Source organism: Mustela nivalis (genome assembly GCF_964662115.1).
Source record: "Mustela nivalis genome assembly, chromosome: 4".
Classification (NCBI taxonomy): Eukaryota; Metazoa; Chordata; class Mammalia; order Carnivora; family Mustelidae; genus Mustela; species Mustela nivalis.
Window position 1 is genome coordinate 12772440 of NC_139023.1, and position 27219 is coordinate 12799658.

Below are 27219 nucleotides of genomic sequence, written 5' to 3' on the forward strand. Positions count from 1 at the left end.
ATGGCAAGCGCCTCTCCTGAACAGAATCAAAATCACTGCTCAGTGGTGAACAGCAGCAACCCGCTGGTGCAGGGCAACCTCCCCACCCTGACCTTATCTGGAAAGATCCGAGTGACAGTTACTTTCTTCCTTTTTCTACTCTCTACAAGTTTTAATGCTTCTTTCTTATTGAAACTTCAGAGGTGGACTCAAAAGAAAGAGAAAGGGAGAAAGCTCTCGAGAATGAAGGTGCTTTTAAAACATCTGACCTTAGCCAACCTGTTGGAGACCCTGATTGTCATGCCGCTGGATGGAATGTGGAACATTACGGTCCAATGGTATGCTGGAGAGTTCCTCTGCAAAGTCCTCAGCTACCTGAAGCTTTTCTCCATGTATGCCCCAGCCTTCATGATGGTAGTGATCAGCCTGGACCGCTCCCTAGCCATCACGAGGCCTCTAGCTATGAAGAGCAATGGCGTTGGACAGTCCATGATTGGCTTGGCCTGGCTCCTCAGTGGTATCTTTGCTGGACCACAGGTAACCCACTAACGTGAACTTCTTAGGATCTGGCAATCACAGATTCCCTATCTAAACTCGAGTGCTGCATTTTATGATGGCAAGTCAAAAGCAGCATTGTATTATCTTTGAAAGCTTTGACTCGGGGAATTAGAGAGTGGGGTTTAATCCTGGCTCTGTTATCTTGGGCACATCTTTTAACTTCTTGGAGTTTCAGTTCCTTCACTTATAAAATGGAGGTAACGCCTACTTTATGCAGCTTTCATGAAGATTAAATAAACAATGCATTAAAGTGTCTAGCATGAGCTCTGGTACGTAGTAAATGCTCCTCAAAAAATGTAGCTATTGTCAAATTTGGCCTCACCCCCATCTTATTCTTCCATCTAGTTTTCCATTCACTCTGTTTGATATGGTAAATGGAGATAATCTTGAGAAACTGTGAAATTTGCATAGGTATAACGTGTTCATAACTTGTCTCATTGGGACTTCTTAAGTGGAAATGACTCTGTTACTGTTGCAACTTAGAATTATGCTTTAACTAGCATGTCGCTCCTCAGTTTGCAGCTGGGCAGAATAGTGGGAAATCGTCGACTTTTGAAATCTGAATATTTCTCTGAGATTTATTTGAGCTTATCTGGAGGTAGGCTAGACTGCGACAGGCTGACAGCAACTTCAGGATTGTTGGTGTAGGCACCAGATACTGCTCCAGATTGTCCTCATCAGAGGCAACCTGATGAACTGACCTGCAGAATCAGCCTTTTTCAGCAGCCATATCTCTGAAGAAAAGGACACATTTTTGCAGAGAGCAAAGATCCTTTATTTTTTTTTAAGATTTATTTATTATTTATTTGACAGACAGAGATCACAAGCAGGCAGAGAGGCAGACAGAGAGAGAGAGAGAGAGAGAGAAAGGAGGAAGCAGGCTTCCTGCCGAGCAGAGAGCCCGATGTGGGGCTCGATCCCAGGACCCTGGGATCATGATCTGAGCCGAAGGCAGAAGCTTTAACCCACTGAGCCACCCAGGCACCCCCGGCAAAGATCCTTTAATAGCAGATAAAGACGTCATCTGTATGCTTGTAAAGGGGCTGTGTGATGATGAACCTAGGGTACAAGGATATGTCAAGAGGGGACGTCCAAGTGAACCCGGATATTCCAAAAACCAGCCTCTACAAATGGAAGTTATCTAGACATTCTACTATGAGCCAGGTGGTTTAAAAAAAAAAAAAAAGACAACAAACAAAAAATCCTGCCCTGCAGAATTCAGTAAACACAGCAAAATACTAGAAAGTTGGATAACCACATTTTCCTACCAATTCCTCACTTAATTCATCATTTCTGGATACTAGATCAATTAAATTAGGATGTATTTTATGGCAGGAAAAATGGGAAAAGCTAAAATGTTTCAATCTGCCTGGAGAAAAGCATATTACAATGATTCGCACAGTGACTAAATATCTAATAATAGGCTTAGTAAATGTTTCTCTCCAAATGATGTTATGCCTGAAGTTTTCCATTTTGTTTCTTTAAAGTAGAAGTACTACTTATTTATCGATTTTCTTAGGGAAGATATGTAAGTTAGGCTCTTCACACTGAGTCTGATGCTGATGAAACAAAGAAATAGCCCTCAAAGAAAGTGTAATTCAATTATGGAGACAAAACTTATATAAAACTAATACAACTATATACTAAACGCTTTTTTAAAAAAGATTTTACTTATTTATTTGATGGAGAGAGACTGAGAGAGACCACAAACAGGGGGAGCCACAGACAGAGGGAGAAGGAGAAGTAGACTCCCTGGGCGCCTGGGTGGCTCAGTGGGTTAGGCCGCTGCCTTTGGCTCAGGTCATGATCTCGGGGTCCTGGGATTGAGTCCCGTGTTGGGCTCTCTGCTCAGCAGGGAGCCTGCTTCCCTCTCTCACTCTTTCTCTGCCTGCCTCTCTGCCTACTTGTGAGCTCTGTCTGTCAAATAAATAAATAAAATCTTTAAAAAAAAAAAAAAAAGTAGACTCCCTGCTGAGCAGGGAGCCTGATTCAGGACTTGATCCCAGGATCCCTGGGATCATGACCTGGGCCAAAGACAGCTGCTCAACAACTGAGCCACCCAGGCGCCCCTATATGAAACACTTTTAAAACCTATTACAAGTACAAGGTGCCTGGGTGGCTCAGTCGGTTAAGCAGCTGCCTTTGGCTCAGGTCATGATCTCAGAGTCCTGGAATCAGGCCCCACATCCAGTCCCCCATGCAGGCTCACACCCAGCCCTGCATCCAGCCCCACACTGGGCTCCTGGCTCTGTGGGAAGCCTGCGTCTCCCTCTCCCAGTCTCCCCACTTGTGTGCCTTCTCTTGCTATGTCTCTGTCAAATTAATAATAAATAAAGTCTTTTTTTTTTAATCTATTACAAGTGTAAGAAGAAGGAGAGATGAATAAGAGTTGAAATGGGAAAGGAATGTTTTAAGGCTAAAGATAGGATAAGTTGAAAATTTTTAAATGGATCGTATTTGGATGAAAAAAATAAATCAAAGTTCACATATATTTTCAGGAAGGCTTGAAAAGTGTGATTAATTTTCACAGGAGCCTTGTCTGGCTGAAACAACAGATTGAGAGGTAGGACTAGCAGGAAATCAGATTTGGTGGTTGCTCCCTTTTCTTCTACCTCGTAGTGAACGATCTGTCATAAAACATCCTGATTCTGTATTTCCTGGTCACTGCCATTAAGGCATACAGTCTTAAGTGATCGAGCCTCTGTTATGTCCAACTTAATTAATATTCACGGTACCTAATAAGATTACTAGCAAAAATAGAAATTTAAAATGTTTGGATAATGTGATTTCTTTTCCGATCAAATAAATCCTCCACCTTCTCCTTAAACAAAAAGCTTGGATGAGGGAGTCAGTGAATGAGTACGATGGACCCGTGTTAAGGAAGAAAGTGATCCCTGGGGAAATTCTGAAATAAATGTGGGAACCATTAATCCTTCGTTTGAGTCCTGGGCAAGAAATAAAGTGATTTTTTAAAGAAAAATACTTGAAGAAAATTCACATAGACCCAAACAGATGCAAGAGACAGAGAACCCTTTTGCAGCTTTTCTGGCCATGAGGTGATTAGGTTGGTGGCTGGGGTAGTCTCAGAGAGAACTGATTGTAAGAGGGACATTTCAAACAAAAAACAAAGCTTGGAAACAAGTTGGATTTAGGGAGTTAATAGCCAGAGGGTGTAAACTACAGCTCCAATATTTTTAGACAAGGAGTTTTAACAGTAAAACCACTGAAATAGGCAGGTGGGTTGAGAAATGGAGTTTGCCGGCCTGTTCATTTCTTTGTTTGTTTGAAGGGGGAGAGAAGGCAGGCTCTGAAAGAGCCAAAAACATTTGCCCTGGGACATAGTGTTACCAATATAAGGTCATTGTGTAAGTACAGGTGTTTGGAAAGTAGTTAGTTGGTAAGTTGGGTACTGAGGAAAGTCGAACCAGAAGTAGAAACAGGTCAGTCTGACGGGCTGAATTGGTTGAATGTTCAACTCTTCATTTCAGCGCTGGCGGAGATCTCAGGGTCATGGGATCAAGCCCCCCTTCAAGTCATTCTGTGCTCTACAGGGAGCCTGCTTGAGGAACCTCTCCCTTTCCCTCGGCTCCCAGCCCCTGGCCCCGCCCTCCTGTGACAGTGCACACTGTCTCGTGCGCTCTCTCTCTCCCTAAAATAAGTAAATATCGTTTTTAAGAAAAGAAAAGAAATAGGTCAATTTGTGATACTATCTGAAATGCAAACCAATAATGTCAGTCTCCTTTAAAGGACTGTCCCAGAGGCCATAAAAAATAAATTGCTTTATTAATTCAGTTATTTTCATCTAAGTATATCAAAGCAATCATAGAAAGATAATGTCAAATACTTATCTATCTTGATGTAGTAAGAAAAAATATGAAATTATTTTGAATTGTTTAGGATGTTCATCTAATAGCCTGACCTCAAACACATTACTCTTCCTGAGAGATTTATGTGCATCTGGGCCACAGAAAATGATGGTACTATTTCATGGTGAAACCCATGACTCATCCTTATTTTCAGCAGCAGATTATATTTATAAAGCACTTTACTGAAGTTTCCTGAGAAGTTTCCTCATTCTATGCAGTATGTAACAGCCATGTTATTATCCCCATCCGGCATATCAGAGAAAGCACAAAGAGTACCTTTGAGAGCAATAGTGTGCAAATCTTTCTGGCAGTCACCCAAAGGAAGAAGTACATACCACACAGAGATTTTGTCTGTCTGTCTCCCACACACCTATAGCCAAGAAGAATTTTCATGAAAATTCAACTCTGTTTCATTTCATTTTCTTTCTTTCTTTCTTTCTTTCTTTCTTTCTTTCTTTCTTTCTTTCTTTTTAAGATTTTATTTATTTCTTTGGCAGAGACAGATCACAAGTAGGCAGAGAGGCAGGCAGAGAGAGGAGGAAGCAGGCTCCCTGCCGAGCAGAGAGCCGGATGTGGGGCTCGAATCCAGGACCCTGAGATCATGACCTGAGCCGAAGGCAGAGGCTTAACCCACTGAGCCACCCAGGTGCCCCCATTTCATTTTCTAATGTTGGTTGCAACTAACTGATGGGTACAGTCTGCAGTCAGGGGCTCCTGGGTGGCTCAGGCAGTTAAGCTTCTGCCTTCAGCTCAGGTCATGATCCCAGGGTCCTGAGATCCAGTCCCACATCGGGCTCCTTGCTCAGTGGGGAGCCTGCTTCCCCCTCTGCCTGCCACTCCCCCTGCTTGTGCTCGCTCTCCCTCTCTCTGACAAATAAATAAAATTTAAAAAAAAAAAAATCTTCAGCTCAAAAATGACTCGCCTGAAAGGGTTCATTGACTTTCCCAGTCACTTGGGCTGTTGGACTCATGTCTTTTTATTAATTCCAGTTTGTTTTTTTTTTATTAGAGCCCTCTGCTATCTCTCTGAATAAAGAGGTTTAACCCCATGACTAATGTTACACATATTTAATGGGAAAGATGAGAGATTGAAAGGGCTTTTTATTTCTAGACTGTGACACATCCCAAGTCAACCTCGTGCTTCGCCAGGCTCTCCAGATAAGCCCACGGACAAAGGTGCATCCTTAGCGGCTAATTCACATTGAAAGGATGACTTTAATCATCATCCTCCGGTGCACAGATTGATCATCTGTCACTGAGTAATTCTATGAGCATTTGAGGATATATTTTCAGAAGTTTCAGCATTGCATAGCTGAACTTTCCTAGTAATGGAATTTTTCAAAAACCCAAATTCTATCTGGAGCCCCAACAAGTACATGAAACATATAAGTGGAGCTGTTCTTGCTGAAGAGGGATAAGGCGGCATTCACTAGCCCTGCCCGCGGTCTCTGAAGACCTTAGATCTCCCCACAGCAAAGCTTGGGAGGCAAATAATAGAAATGGCATGAGTATTGGATTTAAACAAAGTTAGTTTTAAACCCTAATGCTCTCTCTCCCTTACCATCTCTGTGGCTCTGAGTAAGTTATTTAACTAAATTTAAAAGAATAGCGGTAAAGAATAAGATACATGAAGTCCCCTAGTACAAGACTTGACGCTTAGACACTCCACTAATGTTCATTCCTTCCTCTTCTCCTGTTTTCATTCCTTTGTTCACAATAGAGTGTTTGAAGTCAGGAGGGAAAATAATAGGGAAATACAGCATGACTATTAAACGATTCTTCAAGAGACAGCAAAGAGAATTGCTTACCTGAAGATTGGTTTATTTCCAATTTCTCAAAATTATAGCATTCATCCTGCCTGATAAGTCAGGTTTGCCAAACTACCTCTCATTACCAAGCTGCCCTACTCATTCTGAAGGCAGTTTTGTCAAAGCACAACTGTTCAAGTTTTGAAGGTATTATTTGTAACAGTAAAATAAGGTCAGAAGGAAGGAAAGAAGGAAGCGGGAGAGAGAATAAGGGAAAGAAAGAGGGAGAAAAGAAAAAAAAAAGGAAGGGAAGGAAACAACATGTCCTGAAAGAAAATCTGCCTTCAGACTCTGTGATTGAGCTGGTAAGCACACGCTGAGGAGAAAACATTTCTTGAAGTAGGCGTGTTCATATCTAATCAAAAATCACGTGGTTTCCAATGGCAGTCATCTCTCGCCACAAGAACCCTTTGCAGAAGTTCATACCCCTAGTTCATCTGTGTTAATCTGGAGCATTTCATTCGGAGCTGACAGCATTTAACTTCTATCACTAACCTAGGTTGCAAGGCAAGATAGATGAGACACCCTTTAGTTTTTGGTGTAAATATATGTGATCTGAAGATGCACAGAGGCTTGCCTTGGCACACAGAATGTACTTGATCGGACTAGAATGTACTTCTGAACGTGACAAGCAGTTTAAATGCAATCAATACTCATCACAGGTATACAATACGCCAAGAATTATACTGGAACATCGAAGTAGCATACTAATAACATAAATAACAACAAAGAGCATACATACATAAATAAATAACAACAATAATGATGATGATCGTGATAAACATTATTTACAAAATACATAATTATGTTAAATCCTTTTTCATGCATATCTCATGTAAGGCTCCCCAAAACCCTATATATTATATACAGTTATAATCTTCATTCATACAGAAACTAAGGTTAAGAATGTTCTATAAAATGCCCAAGACTGGGGCTCCTGGATGGCTCAGTCCATTAAGCATCTGCCTTCCGCTCAGGTCATGATCCCAGGGTCCTGGGATCGAGTCCTGCATCGGGCTTTCTGCTCAGCAGGGAACCTGCTTCTCCTTCTGCCTGTGTCTCTCTCTATCTGCTTCTCCCTCTGCCTGCTGCTCCCCCTGCTTGTGCACCCTCTCTCTCTGCCAAATAAATAAAATCTAAAAAAAAAAAAAAAAAAAAAAAGAAAAAGCCCAAGATTACCATCTAGTAAGTGCAGATGTCAGTTCATTCAGTTAACTCCATACCCAGAGCTTTTAACTACTACACTATATCACACTATGCAATGTCGTCTATTTCATTTTTTTGCCTGTAGGAGACTAGAGAAAGAAAAGGCAGGAAAGTCTTAAGTTGAGAATAGATGGCTAAGAGTAAGCCGGTAAAGATATATGGTAAATATTTATAAATACATAAATAAATATATAAATAAATATCTATGAATACACATTTACAAGTTGTGTGGTGTGCCTTGCAATTTTTACAATAGTAATGGTTTCAACTTGCACAAAGCTGTGTGCCAGGCATTATTCTAAGTGCCTTGCAAGCATTAACTCAAGTAATTGTCTTGACAGTTCCTAGCGGTAAATAGTATCAATGTCTCCATTTTATAGATGAGAAAGCACGTCACCTAGCGATAATCACCGCTGGAAAGGATTAGGTAATAATGCAATTAGTCTGGGGTAAAGTGAGGGTCAAAAACAATACTCCAAGAAGCATCTGCCAACGGCTTTCAAGAAGGAAAATAGATGCTCTTGTTTATGGTAAAATAAAGCAAACATTGGTGAGTACTGGGGCCAACGATGAGAAAGGAGAAACTAAGAAATTAAAGAATTATAATCCAAGGACAAAAAAACAAAACACTGGAAGTAAAGTGGACCCCTATATTAATCATTCCAACGAACACGGCCTTGGAGCACAAATAAGCTAGGCTCAGCTTATCCATGGGCAAGTAAGAACCTGAGTTACCCTAACACTCTTTGAGAACTTACAACAGTCTACCTTGTGTGGCTGGTGTCACATATGTGCTATACCTCCCCTACCTAATTTTAAATCCTCTGATAGCAGGATATATCTGGTTCATCTTTCATGACAGAGACCACTACTGTAACAATAAGCATTTAAAGTGCCTGGGTGGCTCAGTTGGTTATGCGTCGGGACGCTGGATTTCAGCTCAGGTCATGATCTCAGGGTCGTGAGATCGAGCCTCATGAAGGGCTCTGCACAGAGCATGGGGAGTCTGCTTCAGATTCTCTCTTCCTCTCCCTCTGCCCTTCCCCTGCCCCCCATGCATGTTCTCTCTCTCTCGAAACCAAAAAAAAATTAATTAAAAATAAGCATTTATTAAACAAAGATAACCATTAGCTCAAATCACAATACTTTATTTCAAAGTAATTTTTTGGAAAGTTTCATTATGACTTAAAAATATGAAATATTAAAGTGAAATTTTGGCAGAGCAGCGCAGAACAGAAAGTCAAACTTGGGCCATCTGGGTTCAAGTCTGACTGGGAAGATGCGGAGAGAAGTAGCTAAGGTTTTAAAGAAATACTAGATTTTCAGGTTCTATGTGAAGTAAGCCCTCCAAAGCCCTCCAACTCACTACATCTGTTAGGCCAAATTTGAAACTAAACTTGAAATAAGTTCAGGTTGCAAAGAAGTACGGAAAATTGAAATGGTTACTTTGTGATGTGGAAAAGTTGGTCTGGATTGTAAAGTAGAATTAGCTGAATGGGTGTTTGGTTTCTGAGCTTTTAAATTTGATTATATGATCATTGGGCGCCCTCTAGTGGATTAATTTAAAAAATACTATTTTGTCCTTGAAAAGAGGTCTGAAACTGAAAATCAACATTCTGATTACAAATAAAAGATACAGCATTATATTTTATATTATGTTTACTATATTTTATTTATTATCTATTATATTTTCATTTTATTAAATTTTTCTATCTACAAGCAAAGAGAGTAAATAAAAGAGTTCTTTTTTTTAAGGAACACACTTCCAATACCTCAAAAAAGAAAGAAATCCTAGACCTGTGGAATTAACTAAATTAAAATTTATTAATTCAATCAAAAACATTAAAAAATAAATACTATCTCTCATTTCCCTAAAATTTTAAAAACCTTTAACATTTTTGCTTGAATTTACTTGCTGTTAGTTTTATAGTGCTTCAGCACTCTTTTCATTTTAATAATGTATCATAGTAAAATGAAGTTTCTCAGTAGAAAAGCTTAGAAATGACTGGACAAGAAGTGTGCTTTGATAAATGGGGAAAGAATGAGTGCATGTCTACTAGAATTTGTTTTTGAAAACTACTTGCAGCATTTCTTTAATAGTTTAGGTAATTTGTAATTTTTTAAAAAACATAATTTTGGGGTGCCTGGGTGGCTCAGTGGGTTAAAGCCTCTGTCTTCGGCATCTGGGCTCTCTCTGCTCGGCGGGGAGCCTGCTTCACTTCCCCTCTCTGTCTGCCTTTCTGCCTACCTATAATTTCTGTCTGTCCAATAAATAAATAAAATCTTTTTAAAAAAAACATAATTTCACATTTAAAGAAAGATTGCAAGAATCATACAAAGATTTCTGGAATACCCTTCCCTCAGCTTCCCCAAATATTAACATTTTACTGCCTCTGTTTATTTGTTTTGTCTCCTAAACGCATTTTTTTCCTGCACTATTTAAAAGTAAACTCACACATGACGTCCCTTTTAATACTTCAATGTGTTTTTTCTGGCACATACAGTATAAAAATCAAAATCAGGAAATTAACACTGAAAAAATACTGTTATTTATGGTTGTGTGAGCTATAGGGAAAAATTTCCAACCAAAATCTTACGCAGAATTCCAATAAAAAAGACTGAGTAAGGTAAAAAACAAAACAAAAACCTGTTATTTAATCCATATAATTTATTCATATCTCAGCAACTGTCCCAATGACGTCCCTTTTAACATTTTAACAAGAGAAAATCCAAGATTATACATTGGATTCAGCTGCCACATCTCACGAACTTCCTTTCAGTTGGAACCATTTCTCAGTCTCTCTTTGTGTTTTATAACGTTGGTATTTCTGAAGAGCTCAGGCCACTTATTTTGTAGAATGCCCTCTATTTGATTTTGTTTGGTGTCTTCTCATGGTTAGATGCAGGTTATGCACTTTGGACAGAAATACCAAAGACGTGCTGGTGAGTACTTCTCAAAGCATTAATAAGGAAGCAGCTGCTGTCCGTTGGTCCCATTATTGGCAATGCTAATTTAATTATTTTGTTCTTTCTCTACTGTCAAGTTATTAATTTTACTCTTCATAATGAATAAGTATCTTACAGGTAGATACTTAGAAATTATGTAAATCCTGCTTTCCTCAAACTTCACCCGTGTTTTTACTACCCATTGATGATTCTTGCCTAAATCATTTATCATTACCATTTGGTAATCACTACTTTCATTATTCCTTATACATTAGTTGGTTTTATACAATAATAGTTTTTTCCCCCTCCCCATTTCTTTGTTGTTACTGTTTTGCAATCTATTATCAGCATGGACTCCTGGATCCTTAATTTATCCAACAGTTAATCGTTCCTTTTTATCGGGGCTTTGTTTTCGGTTTTGTGGTTTGGTTTTCAATGCTTACACTGCCCCAGATTTTCTTTCAAGCTGGCTCTAGAGCTCTTCTGACATGCTCCACTATTCTTTTAGTACTTCCTGGCTTTTCAGCACAAGCTGTTCTAAGCACATATTGTAGTTTGCCTGTGCCAGCCTTGGGAATCACCCACTTCTCCAATGAGCTCTGGTTCCTTTTGGTAGAGAATGTATTTGTAAACAAGACCTGGGTACAAGAGTGCTGAATGTGCTTATTGCCACTAGGAGGTCATCGTTCCTAGGCTCCCAGCAGACAGACGGAGCTAGAAAATACACATACAGAGAGACACACACGCACACGTGCACAGAAATCTACATGGAGATCTTTCTCTTTTTCTGCAGGTGTACAAACTCCATAGTGTGGGCCACCACACCGTATTCAGCCACTGTTGTATGAATTGGTATTTAAGCTTTTTTCAATATTTTTCAATTTCAATCAATTTCAATCAAGGAATAACCTGTGCCTGTGTATTTTCATATAATGGAAGTAGGAGAGTATCTTCAGAGTAAATTCCTGGATGTCAGATGGCTGGGTCAAAGGTAAATGCAGACATACTTATGCTACTTCTTGCCAAATTCTTCTCCATAGGGGTTGTGCCAATTTCCATGTCTACTAGCAACGTGGGAGAGTATCTATTTCCCCACAATGTGGCCATGACAGTGTGTTGCTATTTTTCATTTTTGCCTGTCTTGAGAGTGAAAAATGCCATTTCAGTGTAGCCTTAATTGGCATTTTCTTTATCACACATGAGGTTGAACATCTTTTCACATGCCAAAGCACACTGCTGTATCTTTTTTCATGAATGGTCGATTCATGTCTTTTGACCACTTTAATAGAGTTGAGTATCTCAAAAATAAAATTTAAATATGAATTTTGGGGGCACATTCTAACTGTTAGACACAGGTTTGGGTGCTGCTGATAGAGTGACAGACAAAATCACCTGCAAAAACTTAACTCACCATAATTGCATCTGAGATTGAAATACAAACGGTGTTTAAATCCTTGGTTGATGATTGTTCTGCTAGGTTGAAATAATTTCCAAAAAATCCAAAATCCCTTATTACCCAAATATACCCAAATATAAGTAAAGATCCACTTACAACTCTTCACCAAAGCACCAAAAGGATAACATCAAGGGGCTGAGCCGTTGCTTTGGGCAACACAGTCAAAGGCCTGCAGAATGCAGAAGGAAAAAAGCTTTCAAGAAAACATGCAAATACTGTTTGAAAGAAAGTAACGCCATTTTCTACTTTTTTTTTTCTTTCCTCACACAGTTATATATCTTCAGGATGATCCACTTAGCCGATAGCTCTGGACAGACAGAAGGCTTCTCTCAGTGTGTGACACACTGCAGTTTCCCGCAATGGTGGCATCAAGCCTTTTATAACTTCTTCACCTTCAGCTGCCTCTTCCTCATCCCTCTTCTCATCACGTTAATCTGCAACGCAAAAATCATCTTCACCCTGACGCGGGTCCTTCATCAGGATCCCCACAGTACGTATTCCTTGGATTCGGCGCCAATTGTGCGTAAACAGGTTTTGGGGTTTTTTTTAAGATTTTTATTTATTTATTTATTTGACAGACAGCGATCACAAGCAGGCAGAGAGACAGGCAGAGAGAGAGGAAGGGAAGCAGGCTCGGATGCGGGGCTCGATCCCAGGACCCTGGGATCATGACCTGAGGCGAAGACAGAGGCCTTAACCCACTGAGCCATCCAGGCCCCCCCATGAACAGGTTTTAAATGGCAATTTTCAACGCAGAGTGGCACCTACTAGGTGCCAGATACTATTCCAAGCAGTTTGTGTATTTAATAATCACAGTAACTCCGTAAGGTGATACTTTTATTACACTTTTATTACCCCCAATTTTCAGATGAGGTAATTTGATATCTCCCAGTGTTCCAAATTTGTATCATGAAAGTAAAAATGAAAGAACCATTACCTCATTTTACCCAGCATAAGCATCAGCAAATTGATCCCACTGGGCCCACACAACACTAGAGCAAACAATGGATTTCTAGAATATTGCAAAGCACACCTCGTTGAAACGGTAGTCAAGAGACTCCCTAAAGTGAAGCTGTTCCGCTCCCCACTCAGATCCCCTTTCCACACAACATAACCGGCACCAGTGTGCGTGCCTGTGTTGGTGCGTGAAATACTGTTGAATACGTAACGGGCTCTTTCACCTGAATCTTCACAGCTGTGGTGGTGCCTTTTTTGCTTCCATACTCCGGAGCAGTCTCCCAAACTAAAATGGAGGACTTTGCAAAGTCAACATGGCAATGTTGGCATGACATCCAGAAGACATGTTACCGATGGCATGGCGCCTGAGTTAGACGTGGTACAACTCAACAGAGAATCATCTTAATTATTGCAGTGAGATTACTCTCAGCAGACATTTTCCCAAGGAAATAATTATGGTAATGCTCTATAGCAGATACTTGGGCAGTTCCTGGCACAAAATGATATTTGATACTTCTTCAGAAATATACTGCAAATATATATCTTATGCAGTCACTTAACCAATTGAGCCACCAAGGCACCCCCAGAACTGCCCTCAAAATCTTATCCCAGAGAAATTCAGTTCGATAAGGGGTGTCTAAGAAGGGTACACAGAGAATAAGAAGATAGATCTCAAATAGGGGTTAATCTGAAAAAACGTGAGCCAGGCAGAAGCAGAGAAAAAAAAAAGCAGTGGAGGCAGGATGGCTCAGTTGGTTAAGTGACTGCCTTTAGCTCAAGTCAAGATCCTGGAGTCCTGGGATCAAGTCCCACATGAGGCTCCCTGCTCCTTGGGAAGTCTGCTTCTCCCTTTGACCTTCTCGCTTCTCATGCTCTCTCTCTCAAATAAATAAGCAAAATCTTAGAAAGAAAGAGCGAGTGAGCAGAGGCAAGGACCAATAGACCAATAAATATTATTAAGATTTAGTTAATTAATATTTTTCTTATTCAACCAATATGTATTACTTCTCAGTATTGCTGGAAATGGTGATAGATACGGATACCACGGTGAATAAAACAGCCCAGTCACTTTCCCACTTTCAAGGAGCCTACAGTCTAGAAGAAGACAGACAGTAAAAGAGTAAACCAATAAGGAAATATGATGATATCTCAAAAGAGGTAGAAGGACCGTATGTTACAGAAGATCCAACATTTTTTCAGATTCAGCCCCTGTGCTAAGCCAAGATACTTTTTTTAATGTGTTCATTCCTACTGATAGCTTTATTACTTATGTCACTAAAGTTTACAGATATTGAGGATTAAATGAAATGACATATGAAAAGAACAAGGTACACAGGAAATGATAATTAGATTTGTATGACAGAAATCTACAACTAATCTGTACTCAATCAATTCCTGATGGTAACATTTCTAGTCAAAAATTAATTTTATAATTAAAATATCACACATGTAAATGTTTTCCTCCATATTTCCACTCTTTTGTGATCAATGAGTAAGTTGCAAAACGGCTACTACTGAAAAGCATGATCTATTTCCGTCAGGAAAAAATACAGCATGTGAAGAGTATTTTTTTATTTTAAAATAGCAGTTCTGGGGGTGCCTTGGTGGCTCAATTGGTTAAGCGACTGCATTCAGCTTAGGTCATGATCCTGGAGTCCTGGGATCGAGTCCCCCATCAGGCCCCCTGCTTGGCAGGGAGTCTGCTTCTCCCTCTGACATCCCCCTTCTCGTGCTCTCTCTCTCTCTCATTCCCTCTCAAATAAATAAATAAAATCTTTTTTAAAAATAAACTAAAATAAACTCAGTTCTGGATTATGAAATATAAGAATAGATTTTGGGTACTTTAAAACTGCAGTTAAGGGGTGCCTGGGTGGCTCAGTGGGTTGAAGCCTTCGGCTCAGGTCATGATCTCAGGGTCCTGGGATCAAGCCCCACATCCGGCTCTCTGCTCAGCAGGGAGCCTGTTTCCCTCTCTCTCTCTGCCTGCCTCTTTGCCTGCTTGTGATCTGTCTGTCAAATAAATAAATAAAATCTTTAAAAAAAAAAAACTGCAGTTAAGAACTACATGCTAAACATCATGCAAGCAGCCTGTCAGAGTCAACAATTCCATTAAACTCCAGTGAATTTACACACACACACACACACACACACACATGCACACACACCCCCCACATATACCACACACATCACATATGTAACAAACACAGACACACCTCACCTGCACCACACAGATGCCACACACAGGAGCTCCACACATACACCATACCCACACCACGCACGCACATACACGTGAACTTTAAATGATTTATTGATATGAAAAGGGAAATTGTTTTGAATATCATAGAGAAGCACATGGTTGAGAAAGATCACTGAGCAACACCCTTTCATCCCCGTGTGATTTTCATCGTCCTCACTGTCAGAGATACTCAGTAAGTATAGTTCTGTGTAAACACATAATTCAATTCAGCTGAACTTTAGTCTACTCTCTGAAACTTTATGTTTTAAGAGTTTGAGTACGCACACATTTCAGATCCAGATTAGTCTGGTGGAAACTTATTTTTAAGAGCACTGTCTTCTTTAATCTTCTCTATTCATTATAAGACATAGTGGAAAACTTGGAACATTCATATCCTTTTCAAACAAATTTCAATTATTGGGGCACCTGGGTGGCTCAGTGGATTAAAGCCTCTGCCTTCAGCTCAGGTCATGATCCCAGGGTTCTAGGATCGAGCCCCACATTGGGCTCTCCTCTTGTCTGGGAGCCTGCTTCCCTTCCTCTTTCTCTGCCTGCTTCTCTGTCTACTTGTGATCTCTGTCTGTCAAATAAATAAATAATCTTTTTTTTTTTTAATTTTTATTTCGATTATTAAGGATATTGGAAATTTATTCCTATTCCATTAATTAGTTTGAATTAGTGACTCTTCCTTTTTGTCCTTTTTGGTTTTGTAATAAAACTGGTCTTTAAACACCTATTTTTTTTCTCTCTCTCACAGAGCTACAACTGAATCAATCCAAGAATAATATACCAAGAGCTCGGCTGAGGACCCTAAAGATGACGGTTGCATTTGCGACCTCATTTACTGTCTGCTGGACTCCCTACTATGTCCTAGGAATTTGGTACTGGTTTGATCCTGAGATGTTAAACAGGGTGTCAGATCCAGTAAATCACTTTTTCTTTCTCTTTGCTCTTTTAAATCCATGCTTTGATCCCCTCATATATGGATATTTCTCTCTGTAATTGATAGACTATGTAGGACATGAGATAAAGAAGAGCGAGGTAGTGAATTTCATCAAATGGGAGTAATAAACACAAAGGTGGCAGCACATGTACATACAAACAAAGCAGAGTTTAAGTTTATATTAACATCCTTCTTCTTGTCAAAATCCCATTGTTAGAAACTCAAGTGCAAATAAAAAATACAAACACAAAGAAAAAGAAATTTCAAGAAAAATAATGAAATATCCCGTCATAATCGCAAACTTCTGAATTAACATCTGCCCATTCTGGGCTCCTATAACACATTACATGGGTTTCTTATCACTTTCTCCTTGTCTATTAATGTATATAGGTTTAAAACAGCCACGGCCTAAGGCAAAGAGATTCCAAAAAGTAAGGCTGAGAAACCACAACACAACCTAGGCAACAACCAAGGCATGCCTTTGAGAGTTTTTTCCCCAAGGGGCTTAGCAGCAATTATATCTTATGCTATAATAATATCTAAAGCAGAAAGAATTTCCCCTGCCCATAAGATCCATCTTCCTTCCTCTGGTTAAAAAAAAAAAAAAATGCAATGAATCTAATTTTTTTTTTTTTAATTTCAAAAGCATTCTGAAGTTTGAAGTAGTCAGCAAGCAGCTCGCCATCCATTCCACTGTAGCTCCCCTTCCTCCTAGTCTTTACATGGAACCGTGAGAAATGCCCTCCTAGAAAGGGGAGGCCTAGAGGGAGTAGCGTTTGGACAGGGATTAGAACATTCCTCCAGGATGCATGGTCAGTGGAGTTCGTGGTAATTAACTGGAGTAATAACACTGTTTTTAAATACAATAAAGAAAGACTATGTTTTATACATAATATACCCTCTGTTTTAATGTGAGAGAGTTTTTTTCTATCTTCTGATTTTACTAACATAAAATTTTCTAAAGTAAAATCAGAAGTCCCTGAGAAAAATAAGAAATCAACCAAAAACATAAGTGAAAAGATATTTGATACGTAAGAACACTGAACGCTACAGTTTTAATATATACAGGTCAAAGAGACCAACAAAGTATTGAAAAAAGGAAAAGAAAAACTGTAAATGTGTAACTAACACCTACTAATATTCACATTAAGTGGTATGGTTTTCAAAATATGTGGGGCACGATACCTCTTTTAATTCAGGCCTATTTCTACCTGTTCCATGAGAAAGGGGAAGGATGAAAATTATGAGAATATAATATACATGACAAGAAAAGTTTATAAAGGACTTTAAAGAAATTCAGCCTCATTTAACTTCTCTAAAAATAGGCAAAATACCATTATATTCATATGAGATATGTAGTGGCTCTCAAAGATGAAATATAATTTCAAGTTTTCCAGAGCAGTGAAACTGTGGAAAGCAAATTACTAATCAAACTAATGGTAGTCTTTCCTTATTTTTCTCTTCTCATACATACTCTTCAGTGTAACTGTGTGTGTTTCCATATCTTACATTATTTTTCCGATTCCACTTTCACTGATCCTATTTGCCACGATTCACTCCTTCCTTCTACTCTTTCATTCATATTTTCTATTTTACTAAGCCCATACCTTTAATTAATCAATCCATGTGCCAACTCTACAGTTGAGTTGGGCAAGGCTCAAAATTTGTAACATGCTAAAATGCTCAAAGTTAACTTTTAAGTCATGTAGATTGATGCAAAGATTTAGGGTGCCTGGGTGGCTCAGTTGGTTAAGCAACTTGCCTTTAGCTCAGGTCATGGTCCTGGAGTACCAGGATCGAGTCTCATATCCGGCGCCTAGCTCCGTGGGGAGTCTGGCTCTCCCTCTGACCTTCTGCTCTCTCATGCTCTCTCTTACTCTCTCTCTCTCTCTCTCAAATAAATAAGTAAAATCTTTTAAAGATTTAACAGTTCTACCAGGTGACACAATACCATTGATAAGCCACAGCAAATCAATCTTCTTCTTTAATCTTTATCATATACTTAATCCTAAATTGATGATAATTCTTGCTTCCATATTTAAAGACAAAATAACACACATATATAAGACGTAATTTAAGGGCTTCATTAGATATGTGCTTAATGAACACATACGTCAGCTTGGCTCTTGGATGTTTAAGAAACTGTTTTCTTTAGGTATGTTCTCAGGCATTTTTTATACATTAACTAAAGGGCTATTCAAAATTTGGTGCAGGGGTTTATAACCTATGGTCCATATACAAAGCTGTATTTCAATGCAACTGCTTTCCTCTTATTTCTATTTGTATTATTTTATGCATTCAGAAACATTATCCTGAAAGGGGTTTATAGGCCAAACCAACTGCCAAAGGAGTTCAAGTCACAAAGAAAGGTTGAGCCCCGAATCGATTTTGTATAAGAATCTCACAAAACAAACTGAGGGTTGCTGGGGGGAGGGGGTTTGGGAGAAGGGGGTGGGATTATGGACATTGGGGAGGGTATGTGCTTTGGTGAGTGCTGTGAAGTGTGTAAACCTGGTGATTCACAGACCTGTACCCCTGGGGATAAAAATATATGTTTATGAAAAATAAAAAATTAAAAAAAAAAAAAAAGAAAGTGTCTTACAATAAAATTGTATCAGATCATATTCATTTTAAATACATAAAAATCTTTAAAGTGGGGGGCACCTGGCTGGCTCAGTCTTAGCTAAGCATCTGCCTGTCATGATCTCAGGATTCTGGGATCACCCTGCATAGGGCTCCCTGATCAGTGGGGAGTCTGCTTCTCCCTCTCCCTCTGTGCTCTCTCTCACTCTCTCTCAAGTAAATAAATAAAAATCTTTTTTTTTAAAAAATGAGTGTATTCATTTGCTTATATGCATGCATACTAATGGTACTATTAAACTGGACTGTTTCAATTTGGTTACTCACCATTTCAGATTCAGAAATTTTCTTAAGGCTTCTTATGTAATGAAAAACTTTTCAGAAATAAGTATATTATATAAATATTTCAGTCCATAAATTATAATATGGATATGTAAATTAAAATTTATAGCTCAAAAGGTAAATGTGGCATTAAATTAAAGATCTACCATTCAACAGAGAACATTCACTATTTGATATTACAGTCATTTGCTCTATTTCCAATCATAATAAAAGATGAAGATTCCTTGTAAAAAAAGGATATGCTCTGTAGAGTGAATCCAATATATAGATAATTAAGATTTTATCTAGGCTATCTTCTTTTACTTAGCATATAAAACTGGCTATAATTTGGGTTTCCTCTTGCAATTCAATTTAGTCAATAAATGATATAAATGGATGACAATGAATTGAACAATGATTGCACTAATTCAATTTCGGCTTAAGAAACAGAGCTGAAATTGAATTAGCTCCTCCAACTAAGAAGGGAAAAAAAATACCAGAAAAGGAATGGGTATCATAAACTTTACTTTCTAAGGAGTATATATATGTATATATATATGTGTGTGTACATATATATGTGTATATATATATAATATATATATAGGTATAAATGAGGTAGGATCACAAATGAGGTAGTATCACAAACTTTATTTTCTAAGGAGTATATATATATATATATATATATATATATATATACATAGGTGTAAATGAGGTAGGAAATTCTTTAAAGTGACATGATCTCACAATTTACTTTGTAATCATAAAGATAATATTTATGGGCAGTTAAAATACGTTTAGAATTTCATCTGTTTTATCTTTAGCCTAATTTCAAATGTTGAGCCAATTCTTTGAGCTTGTCTAATTACTAAAAATTGTGTCCATAGGAAACTAAATAAAAGAATAAGGTTGAGTTTAATCTCTAATTAAAACTAATTTATTTAAATCTTCAATTGTTAGGGTTATTAAGTTTAAAAAATCAAGTTTAAAACTATTAGCCTAATTTTTAAAGTTATGTAATATATAAAATGCATGTATAGGTTCAATAGAATATATAAAAAAACTATTGATATCATTATCTCTGAGTGATTTTTTTTAATCTTTCTTGTGAATTCCTGTAATTCCAAATTTCCAGAATGAACATATATTGCTTTTGTAATGAGAAAAAAAATGTTATTTGTGTGTGTGTTTGTATTTTACATGTCACTATTTCTGTTAGAGTGTTTTCTGCTGTTAAACTCTCTGCTGTTAAACATTCTGCTGTTAAAACTGTTAGAGTGTTTTCTGCCGTATTAGAAACGTCAGATTAAAAGTGACTTTTTTTAATTTTTTATTTGACTTTTGTTTATTTATTTATTTATTTATTTATTTTAATTTTTTAATTTATTTTCAGCATAACAGTATTCTTTGTTTTTGTACCACACCCAGTGCTCCATGCAATCCGTGCCCTCTCTAATACCCACCACCTGGTACCTCGACCTCCCACCCACCCCCCCCCGCCCCTTCAAAACCCTCAGATTGTTTTTCAGAGTCCATAGTCTCTCATGGTTCACTAAAATTTTTTATTTTTTTTTATTAACATCTAATGTATTATTAGCCCCAAGGGTTCAGGTCTCTGAATCGCCATAGAAGTCACATGTTTTCATCTCATGTTACAGGACGTTCACAGGTAAGCATGCAGAATTGGTTAATTCAGAGCTTTGAGTCATTTTCTCTGCTTCCACACGGCTTTCCTTAGGAGTTAGTTGCCATTCTAAGTCTCAAACATGGCTCTCCTTCCCAGAACTTTCAGCGCCTGCTTTTAAATGAACTAGAATTGGAACACATGGCCAATTCTAAACCAATCACTAGCAAAGGAGAGGGGGATTACCTTAAACACCTTGAGGGTATGTTTCATTTTAGGGAGGCAGGGCTCCTTTCCCTGAATATTTAGTTATCAGATAACAAAAATAAAGAATGTACTTCATTCTCTCTGTCTCTCTTTTCCCACTCTCTTTCTCTCTCTCCCCCCTACCTCTCCTACTTCTCTTTTCTCTCTCTGTCCTGTCTCTCTCTTTCTGTGTCCTAAGAGCAGAAAGAGAATGTTTTGGAGGCCAGAAAGCAGCAGTGATTTCTACTATCAAAATAAAATTGAAAATACATATACCACAAAGTTTAAATAGAACACAATTTAATACAAAATATACAGACTACATACAGTTATCATCATAGCATAGTAATTGCATAGTAAATATAGCCTTAGGGGAAAGAACAGATTTTATTTTTTCCATAATCTAAATCCAAATATTTTAAACTCCCGTAATTGGAATGTTCAGTAGATGCAGAGGATGGCTTCTGCTCAATTTACTTTCTTGGAAACTCTTGGTCCCTGTTTTTCGTTTGCCTGTTTTTTATCATTCCACTGGGTAAGAAATTTTCATAAGTTTTTAAAATCCTGGCTATCACTTCAGATCCAGAGAGTAACTGTCAAATAAATTAGTAATTAAATATGTGGCAATCTGAAGCAGATTTTCCATGACACTAATAAAACTTAACTTCAAGTTCCTTACTTATTCCGTTCCCTCCTGAGGCCCTGGGAATGTCATATATTTTTATAAAATTTACAAAAATAAGATATTATAATTGCAATGGGTTAAGACTATCTCTTTCCCTTCTTGTTTCCCTTTGTTGCACTCTTCCCCTCAGAGGAGTCAGTTTTGGAACGGCCATGGATCTCTATAGGATCCTGCCAAGGGCGAGTTAAAATAGGGATATATTAACACTGAATCTAGAGGTATATTATGTGGCTCTTGGTCACTTTCATGTACAGTTAAGTCACTGCTAACCGTCATAGTAAGCTCCTAGGCACAGCGCTAGATAAAATATCGGTAGTCATCATACTGATTTATCTCTCATAGTGGCAGGGAAGTGTAAGGTCAGAGGTCATGTCATGATATAAATGTGTCCAGACATACAGTACATACAGCACCAGAACTATGTGGGTCATGGAGGGAAAACAGGATATAAAATGTACAGAATCTGGTCTATGGAAAATTTTTCCAGTCGTCAGGATGAACACCTTAAAGTATTTCCCAATAAATCACAACTTTGTATAATCCACTCTGAGGGCAGATGGAGCCTGTGATTTGCTTCCAACCATGCTTTACTTATGGCAAAGCTCATGGGATGTGACTCCCTTGGTTGGGTTATAATATAAGGCAAAGGTGATGGGGTGTCATTCCCATGATTATGTTCTGTTATATAAGACTCCATCTTTGCTGACTGGAACCAAATATTCTGCTGCTCTTGAAGAAGCAAACAGCCATGCTGTGAACTACCTCTGCAGAGAAGACATCATGGGCAGCCGCTAGGACTTATGGGTAGTTTCCCATGATGGTTGGGTCCTCAGTCACACAAATGCAGGAAGGTGAATTTTGCCAACACACCTGAATAAACTTGGAAGTGGATTCCTCCTTAGTCCATCCTCCAGAGAAGAGCACACCCTGGCCCACGTCTTGATTACAGCCTGATGAGCCCCTGAGCAGAGGACCCAGGGTCCCTCCAGGACTGTGTAGCTACAGAAGCTGTGACATAAGAAATGTGTGTTGCTTTACGTTGCTATGTTTGTGGTAATTAATTATGCAACAATAGAAAACCAATTACTCCACATGGAGAATAATAAGGAAAAGATTTGGTCCTCATCAAATCTGAGTCAAAATGGAAATTCTCTGTTCAGAAATATACTCAACAATGCAGGATATACAAATATATTTTTTCATTTTTGACTGAAAATGTACAATGTACCTGAATTTCTGTATTTGTAGGACACAAGTATATGCAGTACTAAATACATCAAGTATGTCTGTTTTATGCACCTCAAAGTATCAGAGGTCATTACTAATAAAGAATTGTGAAATTGAAAGAAAGTTTTTAAAATTATAAATATATAGGAAGTTATATTATAAAACCTTATTACATAAAAACATAATTAGAGAGTTTACATTCAAAATAGCTTAGGGAAAAAAGTACTTTAGATTATGGCAAGGAATTAATGGTTAAAATTATTTCATTATTTTTATAGATTGATGTTTATGGTATTTGTCAGCTTTTTATAATTTGTGATTTCCTTTCTCATTCTAACAATTTTTTTTCTTTTATCCCCACTTATGTATTACAGAGAGCTCTCAAAACTATAAAAACTTCAGGCCCCAGAAAACATGAATCCTCTGATAGGAAGGAAATAAACCCCTGCATTCTTTTTTTTTTTTTTTTTTTTTTTTTTTCCTTTTTAAGTAGGCTCCACGCCCAGTATGGAACCCAACACAGGGCTTGAATTCAAGACACAGAGATCAAGACCTGAGCTGAGATCAAGAGTGAGATGCTTAACCAAATAACCCACTCAGGCCCCCACCCCTATGTTATTTCTAGGTCACTTTCCACTTCCCAAATTTATACATTAGTCCTAGTAAAAAGATAAAATCTTATTTTCTTGCCAAGTTCACCATCTTGATGACCTCTCCAGAAAGTTATACTTGCTAGAATGAGGTCGTGCCTCGTATTTGCCATTCTAACGCCTCCTTTCCATCACACTTGGACTGAACTCTGTTCCTAAATCAGCTTTAACTAGGGAAGGACATGCTGATTTCAGACATCACAGCTGCAAACTATATGCCAGGCTGTGTACCAAAACTTTTAATTCTGCCTGCGTTTATATAGTTCTAATTATTGTGCTCCACCCACATTATAGGATGTGTCTTGCTATATCTCAACTACTTCTTTCCCCATTATTAGCAGTTCCCCTCAACTTCTCATTATTTATCACTAAATATGTTAGATGTGTTCCACTTTCTAGGCTGAGCTTTATATTTTTACTAATAGCTGGTTTCTCTACAAACAACTGCTTACCCCAATAGATGCAGTTCCCAGAACTACTTCACAAAGTCTTCCCAAGTCTACTGTGATAATCCCATAACCTGCCATTTGACAAAATACCACCACCATCAGAATAACACCTTCACATTCAATAGAAATAGATCTCAGAGAAATACAAATGCAGAAACTGACAAAGATCCGTCAGAGGAGAGATCTCTCAACTTCTCACTACTAAATCTATAAAATTTCCTCAAGGACATCCGTTCTCTGTATTCTCCTATTACAACGGAAGACTTTTCCCCGCTCCACTTAAAGGCCAATCCCTCCCCCTCTGTTCTAGATACCATTCCCTCTCAACTTTCAAGGGCATAATTTCTTCAGATCTCTTTCCTACACCATCAATCTTTCCCTCTCTACTAAATCATTCCCATTGGCATAGAAAAATACTTTATCGTCTCACATCATTTTAAAAAAATCAATTATATATATGATTCACTATCCACAATCCATTTTTCTATTCTTCACAGAAAAAATGACAACTCTAGAGTTGTCCACGGCTGATCACTCCTCTTCCTTACTTCCCTTTTAATCTTCAACATATGTTAACCTGGATTCTGTTCCTTCTACTCCACTGAAACTCTTACCAAGGCCACCAAAAATCACCCTACTATCAAAACTAATGGTGATTTCTCTATTCTGGACTTACTGTAATGCTCATCAATATTCAAACAACTGTCCATTCTCTCTTTAAGGAGCTCAGGTGGAGAAGGACTTCATCATATGTGGGAAAATACTGGAGTAGAGAGAGATGGAAGAGTAGGCTTGACTTATGAGAAACTACATGAGATGGCAGTGGGTCAGGAGAGAGCCAAGCACAAGGGAGCTTCGTGGAAGCTAAACTGATGTCTGAAGGCCATCCTTCTTCCTTCAACTGAGTAAAGCATATTGCCCTCATGCAGGCAACCTATTGATGGCTTCCTTATCCTTATCTAGTGATTGCCTTCCATTTTCAGAATTCTGCACATCCTCCCTTGATCACTCATGAAAATAGTCAATGTCCTCAACAGTGCTGAGCCTCTATCTGAATAACCACTCTGTGTGGAAATCCTACTTTTCATTAGTCTAGTACATTTTTAATTCCCCTTAAAAGGAAGAAGGATAAGTTTTTAAGAATTTGAGGAGAAAGCCCAGCATCAATACATGAGTGGAACTGGATAGTGATGGAATCCTACAGCTCTTCACTTCCCAGCTGAGACACTCTTCTTTCTGTGAAACCATCCCCTCCTGGTTTTCTTCCCATGTCACTCACAGTTCTTTCTCAGTTTCATTCTGTGCTCCTTCCCTTCTACCTGATATTTATATGGGCTCAGGGCTAAGGATTCTTGTCTGTCTGTCCTCTCTCCCTTGGTAGTAAATGAAAGGCAGAGAGCGAGAAAGAGAACATATACACCCATGGGCAAAGCATACATTAGAGGAAGCAGGTTGAAGCAGTGCTAAATATGGTCATAGGTCTGGCAGCACCACACATACACATCCGTAGGGAATTTGTTAGAAATGCAAATTCTCAGGCCCTACCCAGGCATACTGAAGCAGGAATGCTAGCAGGGGTCCACAATCTGTGCTTTAACAGGCTAGCCAAGGGATTCTGGTATCTGAATTTTGATGGCCCCTGGGGCTAGAGGTTCTGGTTATCAAATTGAAGGTGGAAAAATAAGCCAAGGATGAGGAGGACCATGTGAACATTGTTTCCGTCAAGAAAAAAAAAAAAAAAGTGTAACTTTGGGAGGCAATCTGAGTGTGATGGTGAACAGTGATTGTGGCTGAATTTGGATCTTTGGAATAGGGCTTTGAATGTCCTCTATTATAAAGGCTTTTTTAAAAAAAAAGATTTTTATTTATTTATTTGACAGAGAGAGACATAGCAAGAGAGGGAACACAAGCAGGTAGGTAGTAGGAGAGGGAGAAGCAGGCTTCCTGCTGAGGAGGGAGCTCTATGTGAGGCTCAATCCCAGGACCCTGGGATCATGAGCTGAAGGCAGCCACTTAATGACTGAGCTACCCAGGCTCCCCATAAAAGGAATTTTCTTTATGAGGGTGACCTTATCCTCCAATTAGGGCAGAACCTAATGCACATACAGGACATTTCCTAGAAAGCCACAAGGATCTGAAGCCTCTCTTAGGCATTTTTAGGTTTGTTACCTGTTTTCTATCAATAATAGCAAGTTAAAATTAGAAGTATCATTTATTACATTTTACCTCCATTTAATGTTGCATAAGTAGTTAAGTCAAATAAGAAAAGTGTCTTGGAAAGTTATATTTAATTTTTAACCTATGATTTGTCTATTTATTGCTCTGCAGGCAATATTTTAAAAATATTTCAGGAAAATGTATTATATACATATTCTAATTCATAGACAACTTAAGAGAATATTTGCATTTTGTAAAAGTTTATTTCCTTCACAAAGGAATTTCTCTGGGTTCTTCTAAATAGTTAGCTTCAAGCCAGTTCAAGCTACTGCAACACCTTTGGGCAAAGAAACCTGCCTCAAAACGCAGGAGGTTGGCTGTTTTCCAACTATGTTCATGAAGTTCTGACCTCGGGACTCAGTACTTCCTATATGTGAACTATTTGATTTATAGAAATCCAATTGGCATTTAAGATTTCACGAAGATATTCATAACAATGTAAACCATATAATGATCAAGATGGGGAGATTTTAAATGCATTGTTGTATCTTGGATTGGATCCAGAACAGAAAAAAATAACATTAGTGAAAAACTGGTGAAATACAGATAAAGTGTATAGCTATTTAGGAGTATTTTACCAATATCAATTCCTTTGTTTTGGGGCACCTGGGTGGTTTAGTCATTAAGCATCTGCCTTTGGCTCAGGTCATGATCCTAGGGTCATGGGATTGAGCCCCGCATCGCATCAGGCTCCCTGCTCAGCGGGAAGCCTGCTTCTCCCTCTCCCACTCCCCCTGCTTGTGTTCCCTTTCTTGCTCTGTCTCTCTCTGTCAAATAAATAAAATCTTTTTTAAAAATTCCTTTGTTTTGAAAAATGTACCATGGTTATATAAGATGTTATCATTAGAGGAAGCTGAGTAAAGTATATATAAAAATTCTCTGCCCTTCTACAAAGAAGACATCCAGATGGCCCACAGACACATGAAAAGGTGTTCAGTATCACTTGGCATCAGGGAAATACAAATCAAAACCACAATGAGAAAATACCTCACACTAGTCAAAATGGCTAAAATTAACAAGTCAGGAAATGACAGATGCTGGTGAGGATATGGAGAAAGGGGAACCCTCCTACACTGTTGGTGAGAATGCAAGCTGGTGCAACCACTCTGGAAAACAGCAAGAAGGTTCCTCAAAAAGTTGAAAATAGATACCCTACGACCCAGCAATAGCTCTACTGGGTATTTACCCTAAAGATATAAATGTAGTGATCCGAAGGGGCATGTGTGCCTGAATGTTTATAGCAGCAATGTCCACAATAGCCAAACTAT

General features: G+C 38.4%; 2 protein-coding genes across 3 annotated transcripts in view; one reads left to right on the forward strand and one right to left on the reverse strand.

The window, feature by feature from the left end:
• GNRHR (gonadotropin releasing hormone receptor) lies at window positions 1-16014 on the forward strand (the record flags this gene model as incomplete). Of its 2 annotated transcripts, none has more annotated exons than XM_082726381.1 (3): window positions 1-516; window positions 12090-12309; window positions 15770-16014. In XM_082726381.1, the coding sequence occupies 3 exons, from the start codon at window positions 1-3 to the stop codon at window positions 16012-16014; spliced, it is 981 nt and encodes a 326-aa protein (XP_082582507.1). The 2 variants fall into 2 exon arrangements, with proteins under 2 accessions (XP_082582507.1, XP_082582508.1); XM_082726382.1 differs by having other exon boundaries at window positions 12218-12309; window positions 15770-15827.
• The window catches only part of LOC309862496 (uncharacterized protein), an 18261-nt gene continuing 4636 nt past the window's right edge, over window positions 13595-27219 (reverse strand). Inside the window, exon 2 of the transcript XR_014310547.1 lies at window positions 13595-13676. The gene's annotated coding sequence lies outside the window, so the exon portion shown is untranslated. The remainder of the gene's footprint in view (window positions 13677-27219) is intronic.